Here is a 20,284-nt window from a genome sequence, read left to right on the forward strand (position 1 = left end):
AACTAAAATAGGTTTTAACTGACTGTGGAGGGGTCCCAGTTGTAATGCTTAGGGTCAGAAATCAGGAGTGAGGTTTTGTTTCGGAGAGAGAATAAAGAGGTTGTCCATAGTATATATGTGTATGTGACGTCAAAGACTTAAATGTTCAGAGAGGAGGTCACGCGTCAAACTGCCACTCACCCTTCCCTTTATCTCCACCCTCCAGCAAGGTGTCAGACTCGGGAGTGGTTTGAAATTGAATTAATATGCCGGAATTTATAGATTTCATTCCCTTGCCATTTCTGCTGGGAGGGAAGAGAGTATTTACAGTCTCCATCTGCACTAATTACTGGGTGTTGGCAGCACTACCTGTCTCCAGTGACGGACTAACCTGGGCGCAGAGCTGAAACTCACAGGGCTGCAGCCTGGAGTAGCAGCCACTATTCTGATGGAGAGGTGGCTACAGGAAGAAAGAAGTCTCGGGGTTTTTTTACGCTGATGTTTTTGATGCGCCGGGAACACCAAATATTTTAAACTTCAGGAGTGACATTATTAAAGGGGATGATTTCATCCTAGTTCGTTCTTTCTGTCTCTCCATCTCTCAAAGAAGAAAGAGGCAAACTCTGTTCCAATCTGACATAACCCCCTCTCCCCCAGGAGACACAACTTCTCCAAATCCTTGAAGATGGACTAATAATCAGTCGTCCCCAGCCGTTCTCACTCCACGATTGCTGACCCCAACGGTTCATCTTACTGTACACTCGTTTTCTTCGATTGGTCTTCATTCTCAGTGTTTTGTGAGTCTGAGAGAGACAAGTCTACCAGTCATATTGGTCTCCATATCTCCTGGTTCCATGAGAACAGCTTGGTGGAGTTTCCGTGCCATCTGTAGCCAGCAGGTGATTAAGATAAATGTGCATTGAGTCTCCCCTCCCTCACCGTCCAATAGGATTATCTTGTGGTGCAATTCTCTTGTGGTGAGAAGGAGCACGTTGACAACAGCTGGACACTTGAGCATTACAGGCTAGAGGGAGGACTGCTGAGATCCCCGGGTTTGAAAACGTGAGTGTGTGTGGAGGATAACACCTGCTAGGTTTCTGACTATTTTGCTGTGTGCTCATTGCCACATATAGTAGGGACCTGAAATCCAACAACACAAAAGTTAATTTGTCTGTCATCTGTCAGTTTTATTGAATGCAATCGGAGTCAATATTTAAACTTTGGACTGTTTTTGATTATCCCGGAGAGTGCCTCTGTCAGAGTCATGTGTATAGGTGGCAGGGAAGTCAGGCGCAGGAGAGTCAAACGGAGTGTAAATGGAGTCTTTTAATATAAGTCCACTTAACATGCTCCAAACACTAAATACGTACATACATAAACGAACATGGGTACGAGGAACCGTCGCGCACCTATACAACATAAAACAACACTTGACATAAAACACTCTGACAAAGACATGAGGGGAAACAGAGGGTTAACCTGTTAATCCTACCCCCTACTTTTTCGAACATTCTGTTAAAAATCGCGCAACATTTCAGCGCCCTGCTACTCATGCCAGGAATATAGTATATGCATATGATTAGTATGTGTGGATAGAAAACACTCAGACGTTTATAAAACTGGTTAAATCACGGCTGTGACTATAACAGAACGTGCGTTTCATCGAAAAGCGCCGGAAAATCTGATCACTGAAAATGGAAATATATATCCATGCGCAACTTAAACCCATTGATAAAGGTGAACCACATTTAATGGGGCTGAGGTTGCAATACCTACAGCTTCCACACGTTGTCTAGAGTCTTGTCATTTGCCTAGGCTTTGTTTCTTGGTCAAACAGATGCAAGGCAACGCATTTCCTCCGGTCTCCGACCGGATATTTTGGTTGAATTACACAGACATTTTTTCCAGACGGACAGCTAAAGAATATACTTCGCCTCGTGATCAATTTGATTGCTTATTAACGTTTAATAATACCTAAAGTTGCATTACAAAAGTATTTCAAAGTGTTTTGTGAAAGTTTATCGTCAACTTATTTTTTATTTTAAAAAATGATGTTACTTTATGAAACGCTATTTTTTTCCGTTTATCACACAGTCTTCATAGATCGATATCTAGGCTATATATGGACCGATTTAATCGAAAATAAAAGACCCAATAGTGATTATGGGACATCTAGGAGTGCCAACAAAGAAGATGGTCAAAGGTAATGAATGTTTTATATTTTATTTGTGCGGTTTGTGTAGCGACGACTATGCTAATTATTTTGTTTACGTCCCCTGCGGGTCTTTTGGGGTGTTACATGCTATCAGATAATAGCTTCTCATGCTTTCGCCGAAAAGCATTTTAAAAATCTGACTTGTTGCCTGGATTCACAACGAGTGTAGCTTTAATTCAATACCCTGCATGTGTATTTTAATGAACGTTTGAGTTTTAACTAGTACTATTAGCATTTAGTGTAGCGCATTTGCATTTCCAGATGTCTAGATGGGACGCCTGCGTGCCAGGTAGGACCAAGAGGTTAAATAAATACACAACAGGTAATGAATGTGATTGAAAACAGGTGTGTGGGAAGACAAAACCAATGACAAATGGATCAATGATGGCTAGAAGGCCGGTGACGCCCGAACAAGGAGAGGCAACGACAGTACCCCGCGTGGCTCCAGCCGCCCAGTCGACACCGGCCTCGGGGACGACCTGGAGGGCAAGGTGCAGGGTGATCCGGATGGAGGATGGAATTCTTTTAACATGGAAGGATCTAACACGTCCTCCACCGGAACCCAGCATCTCTCCTCCGGCCCGTACCCCTCCTAGTCCACGAGGTACTGAAGGCCCCTCGCCCGACGTCTCAAATCCAAAATGGATCGAACAGAGTACGCCGGGACCCCCTCGATGTCTAGAGGAGGCGGAGGAACATCACGTACTTCAGCCTCCTGGAGCGGGCCAGCCACCACCGGCCTGAGGAGAGACACATGGAACGAGGGGTTAATACGGTAATTAGTGGACAGTTGTAATCTATAACATACCTCGTTCACTCTCCTCAGGACTTTAAACGGCCCCACAACCGCGGACCCAGCTTCCGGCAGAGCAGGTGGAGGGGCAGGTTTCGGGTCGAAAGCCAGACCCTGTCCCCTGGTGCGAACCCCCGGGCCTCACTGCGGCAACGGTCTGTGCCAATTTTCTGGCGCTTTATGGCGCGCTGAAGGTGGACGTGGGCTGCCTCCCAGGTTTCCTCAGCGTGCCGAAACCAATTGTCCACAGCAGGAACCTCGGTCTGAGTCTGATGCCAAGGAGCCAGAACCGGCTGATACACATAGAAAAGGAGTAAGGTTAGTGGAGGAGTTACGTAGCGAGTTCTGGGCCATCTCTGCCCAGGGCACGAACTTCGCCCAATCACCCGGCCGGTCCTGGCAATAAGACCGCAGAAACCTACCCACATCCTGGTTAACTCTCTCCAGCTGCCCATTACTCTCGGGGTGAAAACCTGAGGTAAGACTAACCGAGATTCCCAGACATTCCATGAATCCCTTCCAGACCCTTGATGTGAACTGGCGACCCCGATCAGACACTATATCGTCAGGCACCCCATAGTGCAGGAAAACGTGTGTAAATAGAGCCTCTGCAGTTTGTAAGGCCGTAGGACCAGGATCGTGGTGTAACTCTGTGAAGGTGGAAGATCAGTCAAAAAAATCCACCGACAGGTGCGACCACGGCCGTTGAGGAACAGGTAAAGCTTGTAGCTTACCTCTGGGCAGGTGTCTAGGAGCCTTGCACTGGGCGCACACCGAGCAGGAGGAAACTCCTCTGTGTCATACAGCCGAGACAATGCGTCTGCCTTGACGTTCTGGGAGTCTGGTCTGTAAGAAAGTGTAAACACAAAACGAGTGAAAAACATGGCCCACCTTACTTGGCGAGGATTCAGTCTCTTCGCCTTCTGGATGTACTACAGATTGCGGTGGTCAGTCCAGATGGGAAAAGGGTGTTTAGCCCCCATCGAGTCAATGCCTTCAAGGCTTTTACGACAGCTAACAGCTCCCGGTCCCCCACATCATAGTTTCGCTCCGCCAAGATGAGCTTCTTCGAAAAGAAAGCACAGGGGGCGAAGCTTCAGTGGCGTACCCGAACGCTGAGAGAGCACTGCTCCTATCCCAGCTTCGGATGCTTCCACCTTCACTATGAATGGCAGAGGGATCCGGATGAGCCAACACAGGCACGGAGGTAAACAGAGTCTTCAGGTATCCAAAAGCCCTGTTCGCCTCAGCCGACCACTGCAAGTACACCGGGCCCCCCTTTAGCAGTGAGGTAATGGGTGCAGCAACCTGACCAAAACCCCGGATAAACCTCCGGTAGTAATTGGCAAACCCTAAAAAACGCTGCACCTCCTTTACTGTGGTTGGATTCGGCCAATTATGCAAGGCTGCAATGCGGTCGCTCTCCATTTTCACTCCTGAAGTGGAAATCCGATGCCCTAGGAAGGAGATGGATTGTTGGAAGAACAAGCATTTCTCAGCCTTAACATATAGGTCATGCTCCAACAGGCGACCAAGCACCATGCGCACCAGGGACACATGCTCGGCGCATGTAGGGGAGTATATCAGAATATCATTGATATACACCACTACACCCTGCCCATGCAGGTCCCTGAAGATCTCATCTACAAATGATTGGAAGACTGCTGGAGCATTCATCAACCCATATGGCATGACAAGGTACTCATAATGACCTGAGGTGGTGCTAAATGCCGTCTTCCACTCATCACCCTTCCGAATACGCACCAGATTGTACACACTCCTGAGATCCAATTTTGTGTAGAAGCATGCCCCTTGCATTGACTCAATAACCGTATTTATCATAGGTAGCGGGTAACTATATTTCACCGTGATTTTTATTTAGTCCTCGATAATCAATGCACGGGCGTAAACCGCCATCCTTCTTTTTCACAAAAAAGAAACTCGAAGAGACTGGTGAAATGGAGGGCTGAATGTACCCCTGGCGCAGGGATTCAGAGACATATGTCTCCATAGCCACCGTCTCCGCTTGCGACAGGGGATACACGTGACTCCTGGGATATGCAGCGTCTACCAGGAGATCTATCGCACAATCCCCCTGTCGATGGGGTGTTAATTGAGTCGCCTTCTTTTTACAGAAGGCGAGAGCCAAATCTGCACATTCGGGGGGGAATGCGCACGGTGGAGACCTGGTCTGGACTTTTCACCGAAGTAGCAACAACGTAAACCCTAAACAGCTACCTGAGCACTCTCGCGACCACCCCGTGAGAGCCCTCTGTGGCCAAAATACAGTGGGGTTATGACAAGGTAACCAGGGTAGGCCTAGCACCACAGAATACGCAGGCGAATCAATGAGGAAAAGACTAATCTTCTCCTTGTGACCCTCCTGCGTTATCATACACAAAGGTGTGGTTACCTCCCTGATAAACCCTGACCCTAATGGTCGACTATCTAAGGCATGAATAGGGAAAGGCATATCCACAGAAACAATAGGGATCCCTAAACTATGAGCTAGACTTTTATTAATGAAATTCCCAGCCGCGCCTAAATCTATTAGCGCCTTATACTGGGAATGCAGGGAAAAACACAGAAAAGTGACCAAGACAAACATTAGTGCAACAGAGGGCTCTGGATGAGAATGGTGCCTACTCACCTGGGGTGATGTCAGAATGCCCTGCCTGCCTGCCTTCTCTATTCCCAGAAGAACCAACCCGGCACCGACCAGCAGTGTGTTCTCTGCGACCATAGATGGTGCTCGAGCGGGAACCCCCTTTGGTCTCCCTGCGCACCATCCCTCCCAATTCCATAGGTTCGGGAGAGAGGGTGCAGGAGGATGGAAGAACCAGACCCCGATCTAGACGTCCACGAGTAGCCAGCATATTGTCCAGCCTGGTGGACGTGTCCACCAGCTGGTCAAAGGTGAGGGTGGTGTCTCTACAGGCCAGCTCCCGTCGGACGTCCTCGCGTAGACTACAATGGTAATGCTCGATCAGGGCCCTGTTGCTCCATCCAGCGCCAGCAGCCAGGATCCTAAACTCCAAAGCAAACTCCTGTGCGCTCCTCGTCTCCTGCCTCAGATGATAGAGGAGCTCACCCGCCGCTCTGCCTTCGGGTGGATGGTTGAATACTGTCCTGAAATGGCGGGTGAACTCCTCACAATGGTCCAACGCCGCGTCCTCCTTACTACACACAGCGCTGGCCCATTCCAGGGCTTTACCGGTGAGGCATGAGACGAGGGCGCAATTCTTCTCACAGTCCGATGGTACTGGGGAGAGCGTGGCCAGATACAAGTTCAGTTGAAGAAGAAAACCCTGGCAGCCGGCAGTATCTCCGTTGTATCCCGTGGGTAGGAATAAATGGATCTTATTAGGTTCAGGAGGGGGAAAAGCGTTCAAGGGAGATCCCGGTTGTGGTGGTGGTGGAGGCGCTGGAGAAACTCCCTGTCTCTCCCAGCGGTCCATATTCTGGACAATGCGATCCATGGCGGCGCTCAATCTCCTCCGCTTGTTCCCGGACGCGTTCCTCCACCTCCATGAGCTGCTGACTTCATATTTTTGGTCAGAGATTCTGTCAGTCATGTGTATAGGTGGCAGGGAAGTCAGGCACAGGAGAGTCAAACGGAGTGTAAATGGAGTCTTTTAATATAAGTCCACATTTATTTATTTTTATTTAACCTTTATTTAACCAGGTAGGCAAGTTGAGAACAAGTTCTCATTTACAATTGCGACCTGGCCAAGATAAAGCAAAGCAGTTCGACACATACAATGACACAGAGTTACACATGGAGTAAAACAAACATATAGTCAATAATACAGTATAAACAAGTCTATATACGATAAATTAATTAATTAAATACAGTAGGGAAAGAGGTAGTTGTTTGGGCTAAATTATAGGTGGGCTATGTACAGGTGCAGTAATCTGTGAGCTGCTCTGACAGCTAGTGCTTAAAGCTAGTGAGGGAGATAAGTGTTTCCAGTTTCAGAGATTTTTGTAGTTCGTTCCAGTCATTTGCAGCAGAGAACTGGAAGGAGAGGCGGCCAAAGAAAGAATTGGTTTTGGCGGTGACTGGAGAGATGTATACCTGCTGGAGCGCGTGCTACAGGTGGGAGATGCTATGGTGACCAGCGAGCTGAGATAAGGGGGGACTTTACCTAGCAGGGTCTTGTAGATGACATGGAGCCAGTGGCCATGCTCCAAACACTAAATACGTACATACATAAACGAACATGGGTACGAGGACCCGTCGCGCACCTATACAACATAAAACAACACTTGACATAAAACAAAGATATGAGGGGAAACAGGGTTAAATACACAACAGGTAATGAATGGGATTGAAAACAGGTGTGTGGGAAGACGAAACCAATGGAAAATGAAAAATGGATCAATGATGGCTAGAAGGCCGGTGACTTCGACCGCCGAGCACCGCCCGAACAAGGAGAGGCAACGACTTCGGTAGAAGTCGTGATAGCCTCGTCCCTGCATAACTGAACATTTGATCTATAGCTCCCTCCAATCAGAGACCCTGCACTTGTGCTTTGCACCAATGGAAATTGGGGTCACCTTAGTAACACAGAGTTGTTCAGATTTAAACATGAAGGAGAGAAGGAAAGGCATCACATTGTTTGTTTTTTAATTATATTCCATTGATTTATTGACCAGCACACACACATTTTCAGACGTACATGTTTTCAGACGGGTTGTGTGGGTGTGTGTGTGTGTGTGTACGCGGTTGTAAATCTTTGCTCTTTCTGTCGCCCTCTGTTCAGCTGCATTTGATTCCTTCCTAAAATTACGACGGCTTCTCTTTGATCTGTTGGAGCCAAGCTGAGAAACGACGGCACCAACTAACATTGAACCAAACGGTGAAAGACGACGCTCTGTTTGAATATTCAAATGGGAGCAGTGTGGGTGAGGGGGCAGTATAATAGACCGTTGTGTTAATCCATGAATAGATCTGTGACACAATTTCGGAGTGTGACCCTGGGATACTCTGTGGGTTTTTTGAGACCAGGTCTGGAGATGAGACCTTGAGAACAGTATGATAGGGTTTTACTGAAAGAGTTCTGGAACTGATGAAGTCTAGTAAGAGGCCGCTAGGCATAATTTGAAAGTTAGCTTAGCTTTAAACAAAAATCAAGCACATTTTTCAACAAAAAAATCAATAAAATAACAACAAAGAAACATGAATAACATTTCTAAAATAGATTCAATTTCAGCTGATTTTGGAGTTTTGGAGTAATTTGGATGTTAAGTCCTACTTCAGAAGTGGCTGCCTTACATGTAGTCAGTAAGCAGTGTAGGCTATAGAGCAACCCAGTGACTCACTGACATGTCAAGAGCTGCAAGCATCATTGGGGCCGTTACAGGAAAGTTGCTTCTTTGCGGTGGACCAAAGAGACTAAATGCAGACTTGCTCCTGTTTCCTCTGTCTCTGACAGACTCCACTTTTGCTTTCATTTCCCACAGGCCAACAACAGCACCAATAAGTGTATTTATTTGTCATACATATACTGTAATGTAGGGCTTGTTGCTTGGTCAGAGTGTCATGGTTGACTCATTTGGGGGACCTTTTTTATTGGGCATTAATGACCACTAGCCCTTCACTGATGCAGCATTTGGCTTAGAACTCAATTGCTATGATATGGATGACATTCGATAAGTCTATGCAGGTGTGTAGATGACCTACTCTCTGCCATTGGACTGACAGCATCTCTTGACTGATAAACTGAAGCTGACTGGAATATGGAACCAAAAGGGTACCACTTTATTTTATTTGACAGCCCAGTTTAAGCGGGTACTTAACTTGGCAATAACTAACAAACTGGGCTGTGTGGTGACAATGGATACTTTCTGGTAGGCATACTTACCTCAGAGGTAAGGTTTTCTCATTATTATCGTACTGTATTACCATCAATACTAGCAGTGAAGTTAATGCATCTTGCTGCACCATCCTCTTTACATGTTAAATAATGTGTCACCTTGCAAATGGTTTCTGTAGGATTTAGAACACAATGACCTTCTGTTGGTCTAGGAATTGGTTCTGCTGGTGTGTTGGGCTGGGCAGGACTGTTGTGTATAGACTTGTTATAGGGTCTCTTGTTTGTGGAACTGTGGTGGGTTTGTTAACAATGCTTTATTTAATATCCCTGTCAGCAAATGTCCTCTCAGAATTTGTGTGTGTTTGTACTTGTGCGGTGGTGTGTGTGTCTGTGATCTGTGGGAGTCTCTCCCTTTTGTGTTTGTCTGTAGCGGTCCTATTGCTCTATCCAAGATAGAGTAGTGTGTGTTTTTATTGCTGTGTGTGGAGGAAAGTTAAGGCAAGGGGGGGTTACTTCCAGCCACTCCTAATGGGGCCTTTCATTCTCCCTCCATTCATGTGGTGGTATGGTGTGAGAGAGAAAGACAGAGGGGGTTAGGAAGAGAGGAGAGAAAGAAGGGAGCGAGGAGATTAGGGGGTAGAGGCAGTGCCTTGTTAAAGGGAAAGAAAGGGCTTTGAGTGTGTCTATTGGATTAACTTGTTTGGACTGATTAACAGGGGAGACACAGCAGCTTGTTAAAAGCACTTCATGGGGCGTCCCACAGTGAGCCGGTGGGTCACCATTCAATTAGGCCCAAGCCCGCCCTGTTCACTAAGCAGGCCCACTACCAGCCAGCCACTAGGCTCCCTGACCAGGCCTGCTATGGTGGATGAGGAGGGGGGTCACCAGGACAGAGTGCATGCATGCGCGCACACACATGCATTGACAGACACAACACACACACTAGTCATACATTTCTATTATGGCTTCCACTTTTGGAGTGTGAGCGGCCCTTTTCTCGGTTTGCTCTCTCCACCTGGCTGGATGCCTATCTAGACAGGGGGAGACATCTGTGATCAATGCTCCACTTTAACAACCTTTAAAACTGAGAGAATACCCCCATTCCACCAGCCCACAGTCTCTTTATTCCAGCTTATTCGCTCCTGTGCAGAGATGGATCTTCTGCGCCCCATTCCAAACCCTGTGGCAGTGGAGTTAGCAGATGGGGGCAGGGGCCAATACTCCTGGCTTTGGACTTCTCCTCTCATTGGTGTATTAAAATAACTGTGTGTGGACTTGATTAGTGAATAGGGGGCAGGTGGTGTGTGTCCATTAGCAGTACCTTCAGATGTGGTTAAGGCACTTGGGGATAGGTGTCCTGTCAACGGGACAGTTGTAAATCATTTGTCACGATTGCAGATTTTAGAGAAACAAGAAATGTCGGTACATATAAGTGTCTTATATCGGCTGAAAGCTTAAATTCTTGTTAATATAACTACACCATGCATTCTTACTGGGGATCTGTTAGACAAATTGTTGTAACATAGTGTACCAACTGAAACTAAATGTGTGCATATGCTGTATGCATAGTCAAAGAAGATCTATATGTGCGCACACAAAGGGGTTTGAAAAAGAGGAGCACTCTTTTCCCCCCGCCAGGTGCCTCTGAAAAGCCCACTAGTGTGCAGTGCCATTTCCACACACACACACACACACACACACACACACACACACACACACACACACACACACACACACACACACACACACACACACACACACACACACACAGAGAGAGGCAGGCCTGGCCCAAACACACAGGCACTTTGAGCTCATTACTGGCCATTCACAGGCTAAAAGCCTCTCTGTGTCCTCTGTAAAGATACTAATTTCACAACAAGCCCTCCCTCACAGCCCATTCGTTAAAGGCTAGTGGTTCAGGGGGATGATGGGGGGGCACAAAGCATAGATAGAGACCAAAGACCATCCTAATGGGGAATGCCTCATCTCCCCCTCCCTCCCTCTCCTAAAATGAAAGACAATTGTGTAACTACTCCACCATTATTCTCCATTTGCTCTTGCCAAATGTATTCCGAGTCATTATCTTGCTCTCAAAGAGACCGCTTTCCCCTTCCATTCCATTTCAAGAACCAATTTTCTCCTATTACTGCCTTAACTTTGAGAGGAGAGGAGGAAGTCGGACTTGTTTGTCACGTCCCCCCCCCCCCTGTCCGTCCGTCCGTTTATCCCCTCCTCTTCACCTATTCTAATCCTAAACAGATGTCTATCAGTGGCAGGAAATAAAATTTAACAAAAACCCCAAACAAATGTATGCGCTCACAATGGCCCATCCTTTAACAACCTAAAAACAGATTGTGTCTGCATGGGAGCAAGTTTGAGTTAACCAACAATGCAGTTTTAAGAAAATACTTTTTTGGAGGTAAGATAAGAATAACATAATTAAAGATCAGCAGTAAATAACGATAGCGGGGCTATATACAGGGGATATGGTACGGAGTCAATGTGCAGGGGCAGTGGTGTCGAGGTAATTGAGGTGATATGTACGTGTAGGTAGAGTTATTATAGTGACTGTACATAGATAATAAGAGATTAGTAGAAGAGGGTGGGGGGGCAATGCAAATAGTCTGGGTAGCCATTTGATTAGCTGTTCAGGAGTCTTTATGGCTTGGGGTAGAAGCTGTTTAGAAGCCTCTTGGACCTAGACTTGGCGCTCTGGTACCGCTTGCCATGTGGTAGCAGAGAGAACAGTCTATGACTAGCGTGGCTGGAGTCTTTGAACATTTAGGGCCATCCTCTGATACCGCTTGGTATACTCCTCAATTCCATCGGAGGAATCCATATTCCAGTCTGTGCTAGCAAAAAACAGTCCTATAGCTTAACATCTGCTTCATCTGACCAGATTTTATTTCTCGAGTCACTGGTGCTTCCTGCTTAAAATTTTGCTTGTAAACAGGAATTAGGAGGATAGAATTATGGTCAGATTTGCCACATGAAGGGTGAGGGAGAGCTTTGTATGTGTCTCTGTGTGTGGAGTAAAGGTGGTCCAGAGGTTATTATTATTTTTCTCTCTGGTTGCACATTTAACATGCTGATAGAAATTTGGTAAAATGGATTTATGTTTCCCTGCATTAAAGTCCCCGGCTACTAGGAGCACCGCCTCTGGGTGAGCGTTTTTCTGTTTGCTTATGGCAGAATACAGCTCATTGAGTGCGGTCTTAGTGCCAGCATCAGTCTGTGGTGGTATGTAGACAGCTATGAAAAATACAGATAAACTCTCTCTAGGTAGATAGTGTGGTCTACATCTTATCATGAGATACTCTACCTCAGTTGAGCAAAACTTCGAGACTTCCTTATATTGTACACCAGCAGTTATTTACAAAAATACAGGTCATCGATTTTATTTTCCAAAGATTAAACGTTTGCTAGCAGAATGGAAGGCAGTGGGGGTATATTCGATCCCTTAACAATTCTCAGAAGGCAGCCCGCCCTCTGGACCCTTTTTTCCGCACCGTCTCTTCGTGCAAATGACAGGGATCTGGGCCTGTTCCCAGGAAATCAGAGTATCATTCACATCGGACTCGTTAAAGGAAAAAAAGGATTCTGCCAGTTCGTTGTGAGTAATTGCAGTTCTGATATCCAGAAGGTATTTTTGGTCATAAGAGATGGTAACAACAACATTATGTACATAATAAGTTTAAAAAAAGTTACAAATAAAGAAAAAAAATGAAGAAAAAAAAACAATTGGTTAAGAAAACGTAAAACGTCAGCCTTTTCCGGTGCCATCTTAATCAAGCGACGTAAGACATATGGAAACAGTCCAAGCTGCTTGCTATAGCTAGCTATCATATGAGCTCCACTGCGGGGATATCTACCCTAACACAAAGTAAAGCTGTCAAACAATAGTAAAACGAGGCTATGCATAGCCTATGAATATCTGCATTTAGCAAACATAACAAACCATAACCTAAGCCCAACAGAGACACATTAATCTAGCCTTCATTTTGGTGGCTAGTTAGATGGTAGTCTGTGTACGGCTAGCTAGTGAAAGTGCAGCCCAAATTTACCTCCACACAACTTTTCTTGCATGACAGACTAGCTATAGCAAGCAGCTTGGGCTGTTTCCATATGACTTACATCTGTAGAAACAAGACAACAACCAACTAGTTAGGTGAGCACACAGCTAAACACACACTGCAACTAATTCATGAGACAGAGGGCAATCATTCCAGCTCCACTGCTGATGTGCTAGCCTGTATTAACCAAGTTCCATGACAGGACTTGCTAATCTGAGAGCTGTTCCACAGCATCCAACATCGACAACACCAAACATATGTACTGTTAACTTATTTAACTCGCATCAACATCATCGTATTTCAATCTGCCAGGACATGTCCAAATCCGTATCACTAACCAACAGAGATACAGCCTCTTTCACAGTTAAAAGTTGTGTCCGCTTCGGCGCCATTATTTTGAGAAGTGACGTAAACCCTGTTTCTCTTTTTATGGTTGACAACAGCCACGTGAGTACAACAGGTAAAGTACATTTTGCGATATTGACACAGATATTATTGTTAGAAAAACAAGGCAGTTCGTGGCCGCTTTAGTAATTTAAAGAAAGGCCTTCGGTGGCCGCTACGGGTTCTAAAGAGTTACCGCTAGTCATTCACTCATCATTTTAATTCATTTCTTTCATATTACAATTCGAATCTATAACACAAAGTACTGTAGCGAATGTGGCTAAATGTTCATCTAGTGATTCACCGGGAAAATGAATAACGGGGACCAGCATTTGACAGGCACGTGAGAAATAATTGTTGAATAATCCGCTGTGCATCACGGCGAGAGATGGCGGCATTGACAGCCCCGGTGAAATATTTGACTGCTCTCTTTGTTTTCATGTAATGAAAACGATACTGATTCATATCCATGCATTGCCGTCAGGAGACTCCATCAGCACAGTGTCCCAGACAGAGGAAAGAAATGGCTTGAAACATCATAGACAATACTGTTTTAGGTCTGGTTGAGGTTCTGACCTACTGTTTTTACATTGCACGTCTCTTTTTAGTTTACAAACAAAATGTTAGTCTACGTCTAATGAGAAGATGCAGTTTGCTTCTTTATGGCCATTAATTCAGCCCACGGTCCTTGTAATCACTCATCATTGTGTAATCCCTCATTGTGTTGGGTGATGGCGATGTGACTGAATTTCGATCTAATCCAGTCTGTGGATGAGGCTGCCCTGCAGGTCTGTGTATGGGCCTTGACGGAGGTGATCTTGCCTGCGTGTGTTATGTTCTGTGTTTCCACACTGATGGTATTTTTGAGAGGCTCTGTTCTTCTAGAGTAGAGCTGAAGATGTTTAGCCTAGGGGGAGATTGATTAATGCTGTCACTGGACCTGATGCACTGCTGGCACTCCAACCCATTTTCACTCACACGTTTTGCTCTTCTATCCTTGTGGGGAACTAAAATGTATTTCCATTCAAAATCCTATTTTCCCTAACTCCTAACCCCTTACCTGGACTGTAACCCTAATTCTAACCCCTTACCCTAACCCCTTACCCGAACTGTAACCCTAATTCAAACCCCTAACCTTAAAACAACCTTTGTCCTCACGGGGACATGGGAAATGTCCCCAAGAGGAAGACTTTTCCTTGTTTTACTATCTTTGTGGGGACTTTAGGATCTTGGTCCCCCAGGCCTTTGCTGACATTCTCCCAATGTGGTCCTATGTTAACTTGCTGCAGGTAGACTGCTCTTTTCTCAGCATTACCGTTTAGCTGTCTACATAATGCTGTCACCACGGCACATGCTATGCACTGCTCCGGAAGGAGTGTTACATGTACGTACTGCATGTGTTTTCGTAGACTGGAGCCAGGCTCGAGCAGATGTCCTATTTATAAGGTTGGACTCTACTCCTCCTAACCTGTCTGACTCTGCTGCCCCCAGACCAGCGCAGTTGTAGGTGGCATAGAGCTGTCCCAGTTGCTAAGCAGGCAGACAGTTGTAGGTGGCATAGAGCCAGTCCCAGTTGCTAAGCAGGCAGACAGTTGTAGGTGGCATAGAGCCAGTCCCAGTCCCAGTTGCTAAGAAGGCAGACAGTTGTAGGTGGCATAGAGCCAGTCCCTGTCCCAGTTGCTAGGCAGGCAGACAGTTGTAGGTGGCATAGAGCCAGTCCCTGTCCCAGTTGCTAGGCAGGCAGACAGTTATAGGTGGCATAGAGCCAGTCCCAGTCCACCACTGAACTTCACAGACCTCCATGCCCATTGAGCTTAGCTTCTTCCAAATCCTCCTGCTTTTCTCACATTCTTTGTTCAACCCCTTCTCTCTTTCTCTCTCTCTCTCCCCCCCAGGTTGGCCTTGGCAGTCCCCCAGTTGTAGTTGTCCGCCCGCCCCCCCGCCATGCTGGCCTGCCTGCAGAGGAGGCAGAACCCTCCAATCCCATCCTCCCAGCACCCCTTGTGCGCCAGCAAGGCCCTGGAGCCGCCTCAAGCCCTCAGCCGAAAATGTGAGTCCAATGCAAAGACGAGTCAGGAGTTTTGTTAGGTTTCCCAATGTATTTGATTTGGTAGAGGGAGACCTTGGGGTTGCTATGTTGTTACTCTTTGTTTATAGAGGGACTGTGTAGCTGTGCTGGCTGTGCAGAGTTTAACGTGCCTCCCTGGCCCTCGGTGACTGTGTAGCTGTGCTGACTGTGCAGAGTTTAACGTGCCTCCCTGGCCCTCGGTGACTGTGTAGCTGTGCTGACTGTGCAGAGTTTAACGTGCCTCCCTGGCCCTCGGTGACTGTGTAGCTGTGCTGACTGTGCAGAGTTTAACGTGCCTCCCTGGCCCTCGGTGACTGTGTAGCTGTGCTGACTGTGCAGAGTTTAACGTGCCTCCATGGCCCTCGGTGACTGTGTAGCTGTGCTGACTGTGCAGAGTTTAACGTGCCTCCCTGGCCCTCGGTGACTGTGTAGCTGTGCTGACTGTGCAGAGTTTAACGTGCCTCCCTGGCCCTCGGTGACTGTGTAGCTGTGCTGACTGTGCAGAGTTTAACGTGCCTCCCTGGCCCTCGGTGACTGTGTAGCTGTGCTGACTGTGCAGAGTTTAACGTGCCTCCCTGGCCCTCGGTGACTGTGTAGCTGTGCTGACTGTGCAGAGTTTAACGTGCCTCCCTGGCCCTCGGTGACTGTGTAGCTGTGCTGACTGTGCAGAGTTTAACGTGCCTCCCTGGCCCTCGGTGACTGTGTAGGTGTGTTAGTTCTTCTATCCTCTCATAAAATACTGTATATAAAAGGGCCTGGCCATGGGAAGTTGTTATGGAAATGAATGGGAAAGAAACTAGTTTGGACCAGCTAAGGATTAAAGAAAGCTGCCGTATTCCCCTGGAAGGTGACTTTCTGCCTAATTTCCCTGAAGCCTCGGGATTAGCCCTTTAGTGTGTGTGTGTGTGTGTGTGTGTGTGTGTGTGTGTGTGTGTGTGTGTGTGTGTGTGTGTGTGTGTGTGTGTGTGTCGTGGTGGAGGGGGCTGTTCCGCTTATAGAACGCTCCAAGAGTCTTTAGTGGCCTATGTTTGCATGGCAAGCCGATTTAAAAGGGAAGGCGGATGGAGAGAAGGAGTTAACCTAACATTTTCAACCTCTGTTTACAAAAGCTTAAACATGTTACAGTTCCACCTGCTAATAGGCCGAATTGTCAAGAACATATCACTAGTAGTAAAAAAACAAACAATTCCACTAGAGAAAAAAATACTGTTGGACATCCGCATGACCCTATTTAACCGCGACTAGTTGGTCTGGCCCGCTTATGTACACATCTTCCTGTTGCATCTGTAACCCCTAGATTTTTGACTGTTGCTACTTTGCAGGACTGACACAGGCATACACAGGATCATCGGGTTCAGGCGATTGCCCCGTTTATTATAGTCTGGCAATAAAGCACAAAGCGTAGGTGTTCAAGTTCAAATCAGACGATTATGAATTTGCATTCCTCCAGCTCAGTCTGCGCCATAATCAGAAATGAAAGGGCAAACATGGCTATAATAACACAATGTGATCGTATAGTTTTACATAGAATAAATATCCCGAGAACCAATAGTTTTTATTTTACAGTAACGTGAACCAAGACTGAAGATGGGAGAACAACAACCAGCTAGCTTCAGAGAAATACATTTTCAACACAGTAAATAAATTACAACATACCTGGCCTGAACTAGGGACCTCTGCCTCCCAAACTCACGACTGCCCTCCTCAAGCGTCTTAGCCGATTGCGCCACATCAAAAGCTAGCTAGTGAGGTGACACAAGCGCGACACCTCAGCCTGAGGGGTAAAGTTTCACACACCCCCATGTAATACACATGATTGGTTCAACTGGCAAAGGGGGATGTGAGGACAAGGTCAGTGTTGCTTTTGTTCAGATCTACATGTATGTACGTTTTTCAAGTATGTGCCAAGGTTGAGACCAAAAGGGTGTGTGTCCTGGTTCCATGGGAATGGAACAGGTACTGTATATGGTGGTGTGAGTTCCGGCCAGGTTCCCTAATGAGCTTCCAGAAAGTGAGAGACAGAGAAGAAAGAGGGAGGGCTGTGAGTGAGTCAGAGGGGGGAAATGGAGAGTAAGAGAGAAAAAGAGGGAGGCAATGGCTGTCTTAATCGATTCCCTCTCTCTCCAATTTGGACAGGATTAGCCCACTTCCTCCTCGGGCCTCTTATTGAAGAGCAGCCAGTAGGAGTCAGAGATGGAATCAATAGAGAAAAATAACAGTCTCTCTCTCTCTCTACCTCTCTACCTCTCTCTACCTCTCTCTACCTCTCTCTACCTCTCTCTACCTCTCTAACTGTTAAACCCTTTGATTGAAATATTACCACTGTGGACATATATAATGAGTGGATCTGAGAAGAATGGCCTCCTTTCTGTCCCGCGGAGGTGAGACTGAGTGTTGGATTTCAGCATTGTACTGTACTTTACAGCCACTGGCCCTTCATTGAGAGAGGGGATTGTTCAACCTGGCTCAAAAGGGGTGCGGAGAGGCAGATGTCAGCTTTGGCCAGGGGGATCGTGGGCACACACACTGGGCTCCTTCGTGCAAAGCTAGGTCCCCATCGATTGATCACCCTCTGGCCCAGTTTGAGCTGAGGGATGAGGAGTGGGGGTTGTGGGGTAAAGTGACCCTGGCTCTTAGTAGCCCGAGTGAGGCCTGTCTCTGCCTACCTGCCTGCCAGACACCACCCCCTCACAGAGAGAAATAGGATGTGAGGGAGATTATTACCTGGAAGTGGCAGGAGAGGTGAGCTGCTCTGCCATTTGCATCTGCTGTCCTTGCAGGAAAGCAGTGAGTGGGGGGATGGTGAGGAGGTGGTGGTGGTGGTGGGTGAGGGGGGCAGCGATGCTGAGCAGCTGCACAGTTCATTGATGCGACTCCCATTAAAAATCCCTCATACCCTCAATAAAAAAGGACTTAACTGGCTTCGCCATCAGCGGGAAGAGTTCAGATCGGCTCGCCAGACAATCAATTTCCCCCGAGCGCATAGAGCTTAGCGGGAGAAACGGGAGGCGGAAAGAGAGGGATGTTTCCATTATCACAGTCTGCTCTGCATCTGGGCCAGGAGAGCGAGAGAGATGAAGAGAGGGTGATGATGGAGAGAAAGAAATGGGAAGCGGGAGAGCGGTATGTAACGAAGGAAAGAAAGATGGGGAGTGGGAGAGCGATGGGGGAGAACAAGAGAGGAAGACTGGCTTTTTAAAATGCCATTGACTCCCTGCCTTTAAGGGTCCAATACAGCCATTTTTATCTCGATATCAAATGTTTTCTGGGTAACAATTAAGTACCGTACTGTGATTGTTTTCAGTTAAAATGGTTTAAAATAAATAAAAATAGCTTCTTAGCAAATGGCAATTTCTCAAGAGAAAATATGTCTAGGACTGTCTGGGTGGGGAGGGGAAAACTGAAATGTAGCTGTTATTGGCAGAGAGGTTTGAACCTCCCATTCTATTAGTGTTCTAACTAATTTACCGCATGGTGATGTCACCATGGAAGGCCAAAACCACATCCCACCAAAACAGGCAAAAATGTAATGTGGTCTTTCCAAACAGCTCTTACACCAAAAGGGCATTATCATCATTTTCACAGTATTATTTCAACCTCATAGTGTGTAAATATTTATAAAACACTGAAATATCTAGGTTTTGACTGCACTGGACCTTTTAGAAATATCCTATTGGATTAGCCTCACTGAGGTGGCCTTTAGATTTAAAACAAATCTCTTCTCTGGCTCTCTGGCCGTGGAATTAAGAGTGGGGAGGAATTACTTAAATTATAAATCATAGGCATTTGCTTTCAGCGTGCCCAAATTCCCTGTGTATGGGGCTGCACTATCCGCGCACCAGGACCTGTCATTTTTTATTAAATCTCCCCTTATGGGACATTTGTAGCAACCCCCCTTCCCGTCCTCCCCTCCCCATCACTTCTGCCACTATACGCTGCACTTCGTGAGAAGCAGGGGAGGACACGGCAATGGAGCCAGTGTCTCTCTTCAGGCCGTTCTCCCCCAGAGAGAGGGCACCCAGACCAGTCAGAGGAGAGAGAGGGAAGGCCTTGGGCCTGTAGGGGGAGAGGGATGCCACTGAACGTAGTTTCCAGTCCCCAGGCACCCAGGCGTATTCCTCCCTGCCTACCCCTTCGTGGTTGTGGAACCGGCCTCTCTCTAAATAGGGAGGTGTAGACAGAGAAGGGTGTAGCTGAGGGCTAAGAGAAAGGCTGAGGGCCCCAACGAAAGGCCGCTACACACTGTATATGACGCTCTGTAGCTCTGTTTGAAAGTGTGTGTAGGGCCCTTAAGAGGGCTGGTCAGGAGGGACCACAGCACAGCAGCACTCAGCAGCCATTCATTTGGAGGAGAGGATATAACCTTTTTATAGTCCCCAACAGAGGCTACTGTACTCTCTACAGCAGGTCAACTTCTCATTTCACCTATATAAGAATGTAACAATTTGATGAGAATGTGAGAATTTGATAATGTAACAATTTGACGAGTATGTAACAATTTGACGAGAATGTAACAATTTGACGAGAATGTAAAAATTTGACGAGAATGTAACAATTTAACCAGAATGTAACAATTTTACGAGAATGTAACAATCTGACGAGAATGTAACAATTTGACGAGAATGTGAGAATGTGTTCACTGTCCAGGTCATTTTATTCTCTTATTTCATCGTATGGTTTGTTTGATGTCGGCAAGATCAGCAGGAGTGACCATGACGCTCGTGGCTATCAATATGGCGTTTGTGACAGCCCTGTCAGATTGGGATCTGCACGTTGTGGGTTCTTTCCCCGGTCAGTCCGCTGTACGTGCTGCCCTTGTTAGACCGCACATGTCACAGACGCTCCTGTGTCTGCCCCGTGATTGGATCAGACCTCGGGCTCTGCCCCCTGATTGGATCAGACTTTCGGCTCAATCTGTGTCGTGCCTCTAGCCAACAGCAGGCCCTGATTCTA

General features: G+C 46.8%; 1 protein-coding gene across 4 annotated transcripts in view; it reads left to right on the forward strand.

Annotated features, from left to right (window-relative positions):
• Positions 1 to 20,284, forward strand: part of LOC118392938 (protein FAM222A-like) — a 90,181-nt gene that overhangs the window by 20,031 nt on the left and 49,866 nt on the right. For 2 of the 4 annotated variants that reach the window (XM_035784976.2, XM_035784975.2), the window contains exon 3: positions 15,159 to 15,313. The exons of 1 other annotated variant lie outside the window; for it this stretch is intronic. In XM_035784976.2, the coding sequence (XP_035640869.1) occupies positions 15,208 to 15,313 (106 nt within the window). In that variant the 5' untranslated portion in view covers positions 15,159 to 15,207. Of the gene's footprint in view, positions 1 to 15,158; positions 15,314 to 20,284 lie in introns of those variants that run through there. One more of the 4 variants, XM_052461250.1, reaches the window with a different exon arrangement.

The sequence above is a fragment of the Oncorhynchus keta genome, chromosome 14 (genome assembly GCF_023373465.1).
Source record: "Oncorhynchus keta strain PuntledgeMale-10-30-2019 chromosome 14, Oket_V2, whole genome shotgun sequence".
Lineage (NCBI taxonomy): Eukaryota > Metazoa > Chordata > Actinopteri > Salmoniformes > Salmonidae > Oncorhynchus > Oncorhynchus keta.